At 40.7% G+C, this 12,861-nt stretch overlaps 1 protein-coding gene across 1 annotated transcript in view; it reads right to left on the minus strand.

The window, feature by feature from the left end:
• Nucleotides 1-12,861, minus strand: part of LOC8041943 (arginase-1) — a 77,444-nt gene that overhangs the window by 15,201 nt on the left and 49,382 nt on the right. Inside the window, exons 5-7 of the mRNA XM_029983272.4 lie at nucleotides 5,071-5,161; nucleotides 1,675-1,731; nucleotides 1,378-1,482 (exon numbers count right to left, since the gene is read on the minus strand). Coding sequence (XP_029839132.2) covers nucleotides 1,378-1,482; nucleotides 1,675-1,731; nucleotides 5,071-5,161 — 253 coding nt within the window. The remainder of the gene's footprint in view (nucleotides 1-1,377; nucleotides 1,483-1,674; nucleotides 1,732-5,070; nucleotides 5,162-12,861) is intronic.

Below are 12,861 nucleotides of genomic sequence, written 5' to 3' on the forward strand. Positions count from 1 at the left end.
TTGCACATTTAGCACAGGTGGCCTTTCCTCTGCCTGCAGGTGAGTGACTCATGCCCAAAGCGTTGGCAGAGGAAGAAACGCCTTGGTTAGGGGATGTAGGAACGGGTCTTGCAGTTCAGGTACCCGGCCTTGACCGCTGGTTGACAAGTTGAAGTTTAGAACAATGTGTTTCGTATCTCGTTCCTCACCACCGCGATGGAGGGTAATACGTCGTACAACAGGGACTTCTTGATCTATTAGTTCTCCGAGGATCTCGTCGATTGGAATTTCAAGAAGATCATCTTCGGAGATTACGCCCTGTGTACTGTTCAGTGAGTGGTGTTGAATCACGGTATTTTGTAGTTCCTTGCTCGATTGAGTTCAAGAGGTGCCATGCTCTGCTCTGCGGTGGTGACTTCCACAATGTGGTCACCAGATGGAAGTTTCTTTGCTATGAAGCATTTTAGGATGACAGTCTCTAGTTGCAACCAAGAACGGGAAAAGTTTCGCAAGTCCTTGGTCCTCAATTTCCGAGTGCAATAATATAAATTTGGGAAATAAATTTGGGAAATAAAATTGTATCTCGCAGGGTTGCGTTTGTTTTTGTCGTGTCTTCGTTCAGACCCCTTTTCGAGAACCGATCAGAAAAAGACTTAGCTTTGGTACTCACATAAATGAGAAAATATATTCGGCTCCTGCGGTGTGCCGCCCACCATCGAGCACAACTGAGGTAACAGTCGAGAGACCATAACGAACTGGGCTTTGGTGAAACTGCTGATCTGTTAGCACTTGCCCAGGTGCGATGCCGAAGTTGTGGTTATAGATTAGAATATCTATGGTTACACAAGGTTGGCCCTTGCCGCAAAAGAACGTGCAAAAGGAATAACATAAATAGGAGAGCAATAAATAAAGAAAGGATAGAAGTGAAAGATCAGAGGTGATAGTAGAACAAAGGCGACTGACTGGATCATCCTAGTCGGGCCTTACTAGGACACCCGTCTACGGGAAACGGGGGCCAAAGTGCTTTACTGCCTTGGCCATGGGAGCCCCGAAGCGTTCAAACCTACCCCGATCTCGACCCAACCACCAGGACGCCCTTTTCCCCGGACACGTGAGAGCCACGCACAGCCTAGCATGGGCGGGCGAACCCGCATGGCTCGGGGTCTGTGGTGACGCTACTAATCAAACATCTGCTCTCACAGGTGCCCCCTGCGGGGTAGGGGTTTCGTTAACTAGCATTTCATGCTTTAATATTGTCCTTATTTACTCTTTAATGGGTTCTGTATTTACTCTTGACACCTTTCTATCAACTGGTTTTATGCTTATGAATATTCCTTTTATAACGGGTGGTGGCTTGCGCCACCTATGTTAAACATTTTACATTGTTGTCAGACTTACGTGGGATTGATCTTCTTCAGCACGCGCTGTATGGTTTCCCTTATCCCTACGCGATCAATCTCGGCCATTCCAAACGTCGTTATGCCAAGGTGGTCGATGAAGTACCTAACACAAGACAAAGGTCACGTGCTATCAGGTGCAGAAAATGAACAAACTACAATTGTAGGCATATCTAGATATATGCACGCACTGAGTTTCTAATAGGCCAGTTTTACAGTTATATTCCCCGATATTGATGATTTTAACTCCTACGATTCAATCGTTTCATAGGTCTGAGTACGCTCTGTAATGACTTACCTCTCATATGAGTCTACATCTCTCAGCGCGATGAAGGCGAAGTTTTCTTTGTGGACGCTAGAAAAGAACAACATTCGCGTATTGTGAGTTTAACATTGCACGAGTTGATTATTATTAGTTTTTGGTATAGGTTCTTTTTTGTAGTGGTGCTTTTTTTGTTCAAGGTTATTCTTCCGGTGTTTTTATCCTAAGAATTTTATGCAAGCCGTTTCAGTACTTTTGTTGGTGTAATGTTTTGTTGTCCCGCTGTGCTCTTCTTTTTATATTGATTGTTTTGTTTGAGGATCTTTAGGACCGTAGTTTTTCACGATCCTCTGAGGTGCACCATGAGAGTTTTATTAACCATCACTCCTGTAACAAACAAAACTAAATTTAACAACAACAACAAAATAAAGAAATACATAAATGTTTGATCTCTAATTAGGGCCTGGTTGGACGTCCCCCTTTTTTTAATTTAGTCTTGCCCCAACCAGGAATGTCTCTGTCAAACATAAAGATTTCTTTTTCATTGTTTTAAACAACGATATTTAAGAACCTGAACCTCTGCAGGTATGGCGACCATGCTCGTCGCAGGTCCAATAGCAGGCAACAGGTCGGAGGTCGTAGTATTTTTATTGCATTTTAAGATAATATTAAACCAGACAGTAAACACGTCAGAATTACGGCTCCCTCAAAGCAGTCATTGATGAAGAAAAAATAAAACAATTAAAACAGGGACAACACAACCACATCTTTCAACTAGCAACAGACGAGTAAACATTCAAAAAAAAAAAAAAATTGGCTTGCTCTTTATGTTTATACAGCCTTGATGGAGATGCTTCAACAGCGAGCAGCCGACTATACCCAGTAGGAGTAGGGGAGAGAAGGGGGAGAGAAGGAAAGATAAGAAACGCGAAGTGCAAGTCAGGGTGGTAGGGTTATCTCGGATTTTAAAAATTCAACCTCAGTTTTCGTCAGAAGGAGGGAAGGGTTTGACACGTTGTTTTTTTGCTGTGGTCATGGCGAATGATTCTATGATTTCCCTGCCGAATCTGCTGTCATGCCCCCCCCCCCCCCCCAGGATTTTTTTGTCATCAAAAAGGGGATGACAACGCAAACACGAACGGGCATGTATGACTATGGGATGATAAGAATCTGGAGAGGCCTTAGAAACTTCGTTGTGATGTTCGCGGAGTCTGTGATTGGTGCATCTGCCGGTCTGTCCTATGTATTGATGGCCGCAGCTCAAGGGGATGAAGTAAACTTTTTTTCTCTTTGCATGGAATGAATTTCTCTTCGTGTTTGACAGTGCAGCCAATCGGAATCCGGGTGTTGTTCACTTGTTGACAGAGTTGTTTAAGACGCATGCGGCACGAGAAGACAACATTCGTGTCGAACTTTGAGGCAATGGATTTTATCCGGTGGGCTGAATTGTTTACGTAAGCAATGACGGCGAATCGGGCTTTCTTTTTTGTGGCTGATGACTGGCGATCAGGCCCGCGAATCATCCTTTCCATTACAGATCGGAGAAGGTCGACGGGAAACCCTGCCCTGACGAGCCTCATGTGCTGCAATTTGAAGCTGCCTTCTGAAAGATGACAGCAAGACTTCGTGAAGGATGAAGAAAATAACTATTTGATGATACCGTGTTTTACCGACTTCGAATAGGCGCGTTTCTTATCTTTCCTTCTCTCCCCCTTCTCTCCCCTACTCCTACTGGGTATAGTCGGCTGCTCGCTGTTTAAAGTTTACTCGTCTGTTGCTAGTTGAAAGATATGGTTGTGTTGTCCCTGTTTTAATTGTTTTATTCTTTCTGCATCCATGACTTAAACCGACACGCTCTTTTCCCAACCATATCTCAAAGCAGTTTCTTAAATGACAAAGTATGTTCGAATATGCAATGTTAAATAGCTAAGAGGCCGCAGTGCTCTACAAATGCGTTTTATGGGTTTTGTTTTTTGTTTGTTTGTTTTTAGTAGCTAAATATGCGTAGCTACATAAAGCAAAACACTGAAAGGCAAAATAAAAAATAGTTTTTGTTGGCGCGCAAGCCAAGCACTAAAGCATCTCTGAGCGCATGCCGAGGTTAGGAATTGAAGGTAAGATAAAGATCTTCTGTTTTTTTATAGGAAATCTAAGGACACCACAACCTGTAAAATGCGGTTGAGTCTTCACAAATGTGTTCAACTTCTAATAATCTAGGGCCACGAGTCCAAGAAAAACATCATCTCACATTACAAAAATGGCATTTTGACGACCTGGATTACATTTTGCACAAAAACCTAGTCTGTCTTTTTATTGCGACGGTTAAACGTAAGAAGGGCTGCTGAAACGATGTTGAAACAGCGTATCGGATAACGTAAATAGGAAGTTGCGCGGCCCAAATGCTTGGTCTCGCGCGCCTATACATTTTATTGACACGTTAAGACAAAGAAAAAAAATTCTCCGGCAGATAACGCCTCCCCTCTGCATAACTGAGATAAGCCGACGAGAGAACTTGATGACATAAGGAAGTACTTTATCGCATATCTGGGAAGAGGCTGCTTCTGTGGTTTCTGCGAGCTTATCACTGGCTACGATTGCTGCTGAAGTGTACTCAGAGACACACTTTTTTTTTCTTACAATGTAAATCAATATTATATCTCGGTCCTCCTTCTAGACAAAAGATAAGCGGTCTAGTTCATGATTTAATAAATAAGCTTGATAGATGTTCTGTGTCAAGAGTCAAGAGCTGATCACAGGCGATAAAGTGAACATAGAAAGTAAAACTTCGAGCAAAACAAAATTTCAAGACTGATTCTTGTCTTACTTATTTTTCCATGCATAAAATGTCTACAGTGTCAATATATAAAAAAAATATTTCCTAGAAACCTATTGGAGAGCAACCATCCGGGACCAGTGTCTCAGTCAAAGCGTGCAAATTGTCTGTAGCTTCTCTGCCGAAATTTGTGAAATCGTAATGCATGAACCGGCTAACGCTTAATTTCACCTTACGATAGTCCACAGAGGACGTTACGTACCATCTACGCATAAAGTATCTGCCTAGATAGCTCGCCAGAGAGGCGCATATCTTTGCATAAGCTTGACAATCCTAGGGTCTTAGCTTGGGCATAATACGGTTTTCCATTAATATCTTAGTGCCAGAGAAAAAGCGAGAAATTCTCGAGGGGAAATAGAGCAAGGCGGTATTTTCTTTATACAGGGACTTTGATCAAAGGCAATCAAATCCCACGCGAGTACGCACCGACTCACGGGGTGCATGGTCACGTGACACGCTCGAAGCGCTGGATTAGCTGGAGTGGCTTGTTGCGTCCGCTGCTGTACGCTCGTTAGGTGGAACACAGAGTATAACGATAACTAATTTCATACTCTATTCTAATTTTCGGATAGCTCTAATTGTTTTTTTGTTTCTCTCACCAGGGTTGCACCCATTCCAGACTTGGAGGCTTCGTGACGAAAGGCGCCATCTCGTGCAAGAGGAACGACACAGGCATTCCGTGGAGGTTACCTGCGTTGCGAGATCACAAACAACGCTTAATACACGGATACTTTTCCACATTGAGTCCGGAGCTGAAAGGTTTCGGTTTGCATACAAATGAAAGGTTTACTTTTATTCACCACTTGTCCCGAATATATCTCCCGTTTCGCGTTTTCGGTGTTCATTTGTTAAGGGGAAATCGGCAGGTGGTTTTCGGCGTTTAATATTATTGGCATATTCGGTACTTCTTTGCGTTTACAATTTTATGAGAAGATAATCTGACAATTTTTCAGTACTTCTGTAGAACCCTTATCTCTCACTTAAACGAGAGGAAAAAAAACATTAAACTCTTTTAGAAGTGCTGCCACGGATAGTAAAAAGCAGTAAAACGCGTGGAACCTATGCCTGTAACTAAATTTAAAAGAAAAAAAAAACGTAGGCAGGCCTTTAAAGAATCTAGGTACGAATAACTGCAAATCGGTAACTATATGTACTTTTGTTGTACCCAAGGTACAAACCTAGGTACTTTTACTATGCTATACCTGTGCCTGTATCTTAGGTACATTTTCCAGTAACTTGCAACTAAGTTAAGTAACCTTTTGCAGGTACCTTTTGTTCGCTCTTGCCAAATTATAGAAAGCAAGAACTGGTAAGTATTGATGCGCTGAGTTGGAGCCGAAGTGCACATTCAGTCAGAGATAACGAACATCGAGATAAATTCAGGTGGCATTTGATCGTCATAAAGAAGTAACGAAATACGTTCTTCGTTCCTTGTCAATAAAAGTGATGCGTCACCGTTCCTACATAACCTAAAAATAAAAGTAATACTTTACAGAGAACAATGAAATGTAATGCAGGTTACTTTGCCATTACTTTTTAGTGTGATAATATATCACCACGTTATTACCGCATTCACTACCATTCATTTGTGTTTTGTCTTGTTTTTGTTTCTCATTAAGTTGCGTTTTTTTTTTCTTTTTTAAAGGAGGCTTTGAAGGTTAGAAAAGTATTGTTAACCTTCAGCAAGAGCCTAGGTGTTACAAGACTTTGGTCACAAAACGTCCTAACGCCGACCAGTGCGGTCAAGAGAGTGGTGCGCGCAACGCCGCTTCAAACATATAGCGCGATGTTTCTTTCGTTAGGACCCTACAGCGAGAAATTTTATCAGTCGTTTCTGATTCCCGGGGCTCAAAAATGTGAAACGTGTGGGGGGGGCGAATCGCTTCTAAACTGCGATCGAAGATGTCAAACAAGCACTTCGAGGGGGTTCTGGTTCTAAAGGCGAATAAAGCAGCAAAATGAAAAAAAAAAAAAAGAAGAAAAAAAAACCTCCTGCTTTATTTATGAGAAACTGCGTTTTTATTTATTTATTTATTTATTTATTTTTGCGTTGACGCACTACTAAAGCAGATGCTTCGAACTTGTGCTTTCGCATCCCCTGAGTAAATAAGGAGGCCTTATTACGAATATTTTTTTATCATTTGAGAAGATACATTTGGACATGGAGTCGTTCAGAAATTTTAGTGTCGTTCAGAAATTTTAGCAGAGAAGATATATTTCATGATCATAAGTATTTGTTGTTGTTTTTTTTTTTTTTTTTTTTTTTTTTTTTGCCGAACAGGTGTGAGATGGCATGCATAAATGTGGCTTAGCGAGTCGAGTGGTATTTTTTCCCAAATTCACCATGCTTTCTAGTTTCCCGGTTTTTTCGTTTTTTTTTTTTATTCGTGGAATGTTGTTGTTTTTTTTTTTTTTTTTTTTTTATCCGACAGCGACTTTGACTTTTAACTGACCATGTTCTCTTTCTCTTCCCCTTCCTTTCTCTTTCTATCTTTCTCTCTCTCTCTAAATATATATAAAGAAAATATATCGTAGGGTGCCGAAGAGTATAAAGTAATGAAGGCGCACTTCGCAACGTTGTTGGTATTTTGAAGCATTTAGTGAGTCGACGTTGCGGCCTGTGACAAGCCTTCTTCTATACTGGTTGCCGAAATTTGTTAGTTTTCGGTTTTTACACCTGTGTCACGTCACGCGTTATATCACGTGTCAAACTGTCAAAGTCCAAAACTGTGCTAGTCGACGAAAAGCAATTACGCTCGGTCAACGCTCAAAACGTATCTCCCTACTTAAAGAAGGAAGAAAGCGCACGCGGTAAGCCAAGCAAACGCTCGGCCAACCAGAACTTAATTTTGGTTAACTCGTTTACTTATCTACTTTTTTATTATCTGTAAAGCCGAGAAATATTTTATTAGAGCGCAGCTCTTAGGCGCCCGTCTCCGGTTTGAGTGGCGTCGGCGTAACCGCTCAAGTCGCACTGTGAGACGTCGGAGTTGTCCCGCTAAATTTAGCGGGTTAGGTTTCCCGCTAAAGTTAGCCGGTAAATTTTTGCGCTAAATATAGCGGCGAAAAATCCCCGCTATATTTAGCAATACATATTCCTTGCTATATGTAACAGAAAACGTTTTCCGCTAAATTTAGAAAAATATTCCCCGCTATATTTACCGGAAACATTTTCCGGTTAAATTTAGCGGGAAATTTACGGAAACTTTTTCGCTAAAAGAGAGGGAAACAGGAGAGAAGGAGGGGTGGGTACGGATGAGAAGGAAGGGCATATAACATCCTCTCCATACCTTCTCCTCCTCTTTAAGAGCTGCGCTTTAATTTTAACATTACAGGGGATTGTAAACGTCTTCAATTTTTTTTTTTTAATTTTATGTACGGTTTCCTTATCAAAGTGTCGCGCGACGTTTTTGTTGGTCGAGGTCTTCTTTGGTGGTCGAGGCCAGCAATATTTGCCGTTTTCATGAGAATAGAAAGTATATTTTCCCTAACTCTATCTGGGGTACACTCTTCAATGAATATCGAAGAATGTACTCATGCAGAAACTACTTAGGTACTTTCTGCATGAGTAACTGTAACTGTCTCTGAGGGGCATTTTTGAAGTAACATTTACAGCCCTCAGTGTAGTACATCCTGTGACCGCAGAGATAAAGCGACTGTCTTGAAGCAGTGAGCTAGGGCTGGTTTTATACACGTTCCATGTTGAGAAAGGTTTCAAATTAGAACACCCGATAATTTCCCAGAAGCTTCTGGAATGCTACCGAAGATCAGCGAAAGGCTAAAATATAAACTATATCGACAGGGTCCAAACCCCGCGCCTCCGCAGTATCCACTTGCGCTGCCCATTCGCCACGCTCGCGGCAACGTTCTAAGATTTGTCATTGGCACACACTTCTGTAACGTCATAAAACACATAAAAAACACGATCACTCGTTTCTGGTTTCTTTCCCCATTATTTCAAAGGGGGCACACGAACATTATATAAGTTTTGTCACTCAGACGATTGCAAGCAAGGCGACTGGCCGACGCCACATCTTTGCTCGTGCGGACAAGCCCGTTCTATTGCAAGCTTGCCAAATCTGTACATGCACACATGGGGCTCCCGTCAAGGCACCATGCTTCCAACTGTCTATACCGTTAGCTGTTTTTAATTGTGAAAAAGTTATCTCAGGATTCACACTGAAGTAAAGATTAGCCATGCTTTTTAGTACCGTGCCTAACGAACTAGACAGAGTGGACGAAATATACTTTTGACATTATTACATTGACTGCCATGTTTATAGCATACCGCATGCGCTCGAGAAACTTATTTTCTAATCTCCTAAATGTGTCACGTCGTGTATAAAAAATACAATGTGTGCAAATTAAAAAGTTTGCGGAATATCCAGCTTCAGGTTTGAGTTCTAAATACGTGACTTAGAGGGACAGGCGTCAGGAAAACGATTTTTTTTATATTGAATATAGCTTAATTTAAAAAAAATATCCACAGTTTCTGATGTTTGATACCTTTTTTTTTTTATTTAGCATTACTTTTTACATAGCTTGTGTTTTATGTTTAAGATCTAATGGAGGCGAAAAAAAATCTGGGCACTTGGTGTTAGGCAATACATCTAAAAATACGGTTTAAAATAAGCTGATTTACTTATATGAAAAAGCAACGCACAAGCAGTGAGGGAGAGAAAAGAAGAGAACACAGAGCGCTGACTCCCAACTCTCAACTGATGTATTGTGAACGAAATAGGTAGACGATGCATCAAAAATTAACACACGCACCTAACGTTGTAGGCACCGTAAGAAAGGAAGGAAATAAAGTGATGCATTGATAAATTGCGCTAGAAAGGTAAGAGGGAAAAAAATATCACAAACGGAAACCCAATTTGGAAAAAGAAAAAGAAAAATAAGAGGAATCAAAGACTAGGCTGGCCCATATCAATCCTTGTAGGGGTTAGCTTGGAACAACTACCTCCTTATCACACACACGCGATTCGCCAGCGAGGAGTGGCTCACTCATCGCTGGCCAATTTTTTTTTTTATATGATAGGCATCCAAAATTTTTTTGGTTTGGTAATTTTGTGATCTGCCTATTGTTGTTGTGTTCGAAAAAGCCAGTAAGCACTTGCACTTGAAACAGTATGAGGGCACGAGGCCTCCCAGCTTGGCGTGAAGGGAATAAAAATGTTCTCGGAGTCGGTCGTTTAGACATCTTCCGGTCTATCCTATATAGCAACTACCACACGTTAGGGTATCTTGTACACGCCACCCTCCGATCAGGGAGATAACTTGTGCTTGTGACGCGTTTGGCATCCGAGCGTTGAGCGAGTGTCAATTATCGATCCCACCGTGACGAATCTGGGCCATCTGATGGAGATCAGAACAATCAGAAAATACCACTGGGTACTCATACCGGTTGGCAAATTCTTTCCAATTGTGTGAAAATTTACGCAGCTAAGGGACTATCGCCGGTCGCTTCTTTGTACGTTTGGTCTGCTCTTGTGAACACCTTTAACTTCTGTAACATAGTCCCAAAAATCTCTATAAGTACCTGTGGGGGAACCCCAGACGCCCTTAGCTGTTCAAGCTGGGAACTTCAACCATCTTTGACAGCATGTTAAGACGACTTTACCAGGGCCGAACCAAGATGGCAATGGCAATGCCTCTTTTTACCACTTCAGGATGAGAGGGGGAGCATGGCCTTGCTTTGATCAGGAAGAAAAACACCAGTAAAGGTGATTGGTCGGGACAGATGGCGAAGGTACATGAATTGCAAAGACGTATCCTTGGTTTGATCGAAAGTGAACTTGAGGCCTAAGCCGCACTTGTCGAGGGTTTCCATCACCTAATTTACAATAGTACTTTCCACATTTGATGTGGGAAGTAACATTGTAATGTTGTAGTAATACTGTAGCTCTGAATATAAGTCTACCTTATATCCGCAGTTCAGCACGGACCTATTTTCTATTCTCTACTGTTTAACGTTTTTGTAAATGATATCTCTACGGTGATAACTAATTACACAATTCTTCAATAGGCGGATCACACCGTTTTATTCTCTCGATATTCTAGTCTACCAGTGAGCGATGGAAATGCTTCCAGACAGATTTAACTAAATTATTTACTTTTTTTTCAGCTAATAAGCTTCGAAATAATGCTTTCAAAAAAAAAAAAACTCATATGCTTCCGTAGTCCACTGAAAAATGTTAAGTTTGACATTACCATTATTCGTTCAAAAACTCAGTTTTCTATCTTCTAATGTAGTCGTGTCGAATATCTGAACTTCGTAAAGTATTCGTGATATTTCATGAAACAGTCACATGTCTCACTAATGCTAAAGGTTGAAAAGTGTCTATTGTCAGATGTACCGCATCATAGTTTTTCACTGTCAACTCGAACAAACATTATGCACGGTTTAGCTGAGAGCATACCAAACTATGGCAAATTGTCTTTTTTAATTGTTCGCTTTTTTGGCATTTGAAACTTGACCGAATACAACAGTCAGTTTTTATCGAGCGCCAACATATTTGCATCACCTGAGCGGCCGCCTTTTTACGCACGCTTGCTTGAAGCTGTCATCTGGCGACAATTGTGAAATGTCTTCAAGATCGAGATTTGTCCATCCCATGCGCTCACATCTGCCCCAAGCATTCTTTTTACGAAGGTGGGAACTCACTATAGAGAACGTTTGTACAGATTTTATGCTCCGAAAAGTTTCAGTGACTTCCCAGATTCACGGCTCTCTATTTAAACAAAACGTTGAAAACATTTCTAAAAGGAATGTTCTCTGACGCGCACAGAGTGATAACTACTTTATTTTTGTCGTTAACTACTCATATGATTTGTTCTGATTGTTATCTTACCCTTTTTAAATTATGTACTTAGTGATCATTGAAAACCAACTATATAGAATTATTTTTATGTGACCAGAAACCAATGAGTATTTAGGTTTTTCATGTCAAAATGCCTTGAGTACGCGTGTGTGGCGTAGTTACACTTGATTATTTAGGTTAACCCTTTCAAACGCTATGCACGCACATGCACACACCTAAAATCCTCGTTTTTTTTTAATATACTGTATATTGAAACAATTTCAGCGTAATTCTATACTCTATGTTTGGCAGCAAAAAAAATGAAGCGAACATTTTCTTCACGAACAAATTTTGTGAAGAAAACCTTTTTTCCGGCATAGACAGCGAGCGGCGTTGAAAGGGTTGGGTTTTTCTTTTAAAAAGTAAATGTACTTGTCCGTGTAATTGTTCACTTTCTCCGGCTAGGACGTAAACTTCCCTCTGATAGTTGGCCCCTGAGTCGGAAGTGTCTAAGGTGTGGGTGTGCGTTTTCCTTTTTCTTCATTATTCTTGAAGTGCTGTGCATATGCGTACATGTGCAGTTTTTTTTTTGTTCCTCCGATGGGAGTGCGTCTTTATTCTAAAACTGAGATTGTGATTCCTGTGCGTGTGTGTCGGTGTATGTGTGCACTTGATTATGTGGGAATCCTTTTAATCGACTTATATTGCTGAGTCTGGCCACACAGGAACTTTAAGGCATTAGCCAGACCAGAAACTCCAGTCTGACTGAAGCACTCGCCAATAAATACCACTTAATATTATTATTATTCTGATGACAACTTTTATTATTTTATTCACATACCTCAGTTTAAATCACCTATAAATTGAATGGAAGTCCGTGCAGATGAAATGACGACAGCTTAATACCGCCGTTATCTAGATAGGCCAGTCATGCGCTTCCAAATAATAACAAATTCAAATGTCTTCAATTCCTTATAAAAAAAAAACAGACGTAATTTCTATGCTTCTTAACCCCCATTTTATAAATCTACTAGGATAAGCGTTTCTTTTTTTTAGTCACATAGTTTAGATACAAATGCTGCGAGTGCGAGCATGTGGCGTACGATGGAATTCTGCTCATTGCATGCCACGACGCAGCATAACTGTTGTAGAGGGCAATGCGTACTTGTTTTGTACTTTGAATGCCGGTTTTTATATTGTTTTGTATTTTACATATTGACGTTTAGCGTGTGCTTTGTTGGCCTTTTTGTCATATTTCTTGTTTTTCAAAAGTGTAATTGTAATTACTACTCCACCCGAAGTCTTTAACATTGACTATTTTTAACTGTGGAAACCTTTTTCATAACATTCGCACCGAAGCAGTGGTGAGCCCTGCATTTTAGTTCATTTCTAACAAACCGGGCAGGTTGGACAAATTACACTTTTTGATAGTATTACACTGACTGCCTGATTTGAGCTAGGGTCTAGACTTTCCGGTTTTAACCGAAAAACACCGATAAACTTCTGTCGTTTTCAAAAATATAGAAATCGGTTTTAGCAAAAAGCACCGATAGCATGTAAAATAGAAGAAAAAGAACATTATGGAAC

Source organism: Ixodes scapularis, unplaced genomic scaffold, assembly GCF_016920785.2.
Source record: "Ixodes scapularis isolate PalLabHiFi unplaced genomic scaffold, ASM1692078v2 PGA_scaffold10__122_contigs__length_95168666, whole genome shotgun sequence".
Classification (NCBI taxonomy): domain Eukaryota; kingdom Metazoa; phylum Arthropoda; class Arachnida; order Ixodida; family Ixodidae; genus Ixodes; species Ixodes scapularis.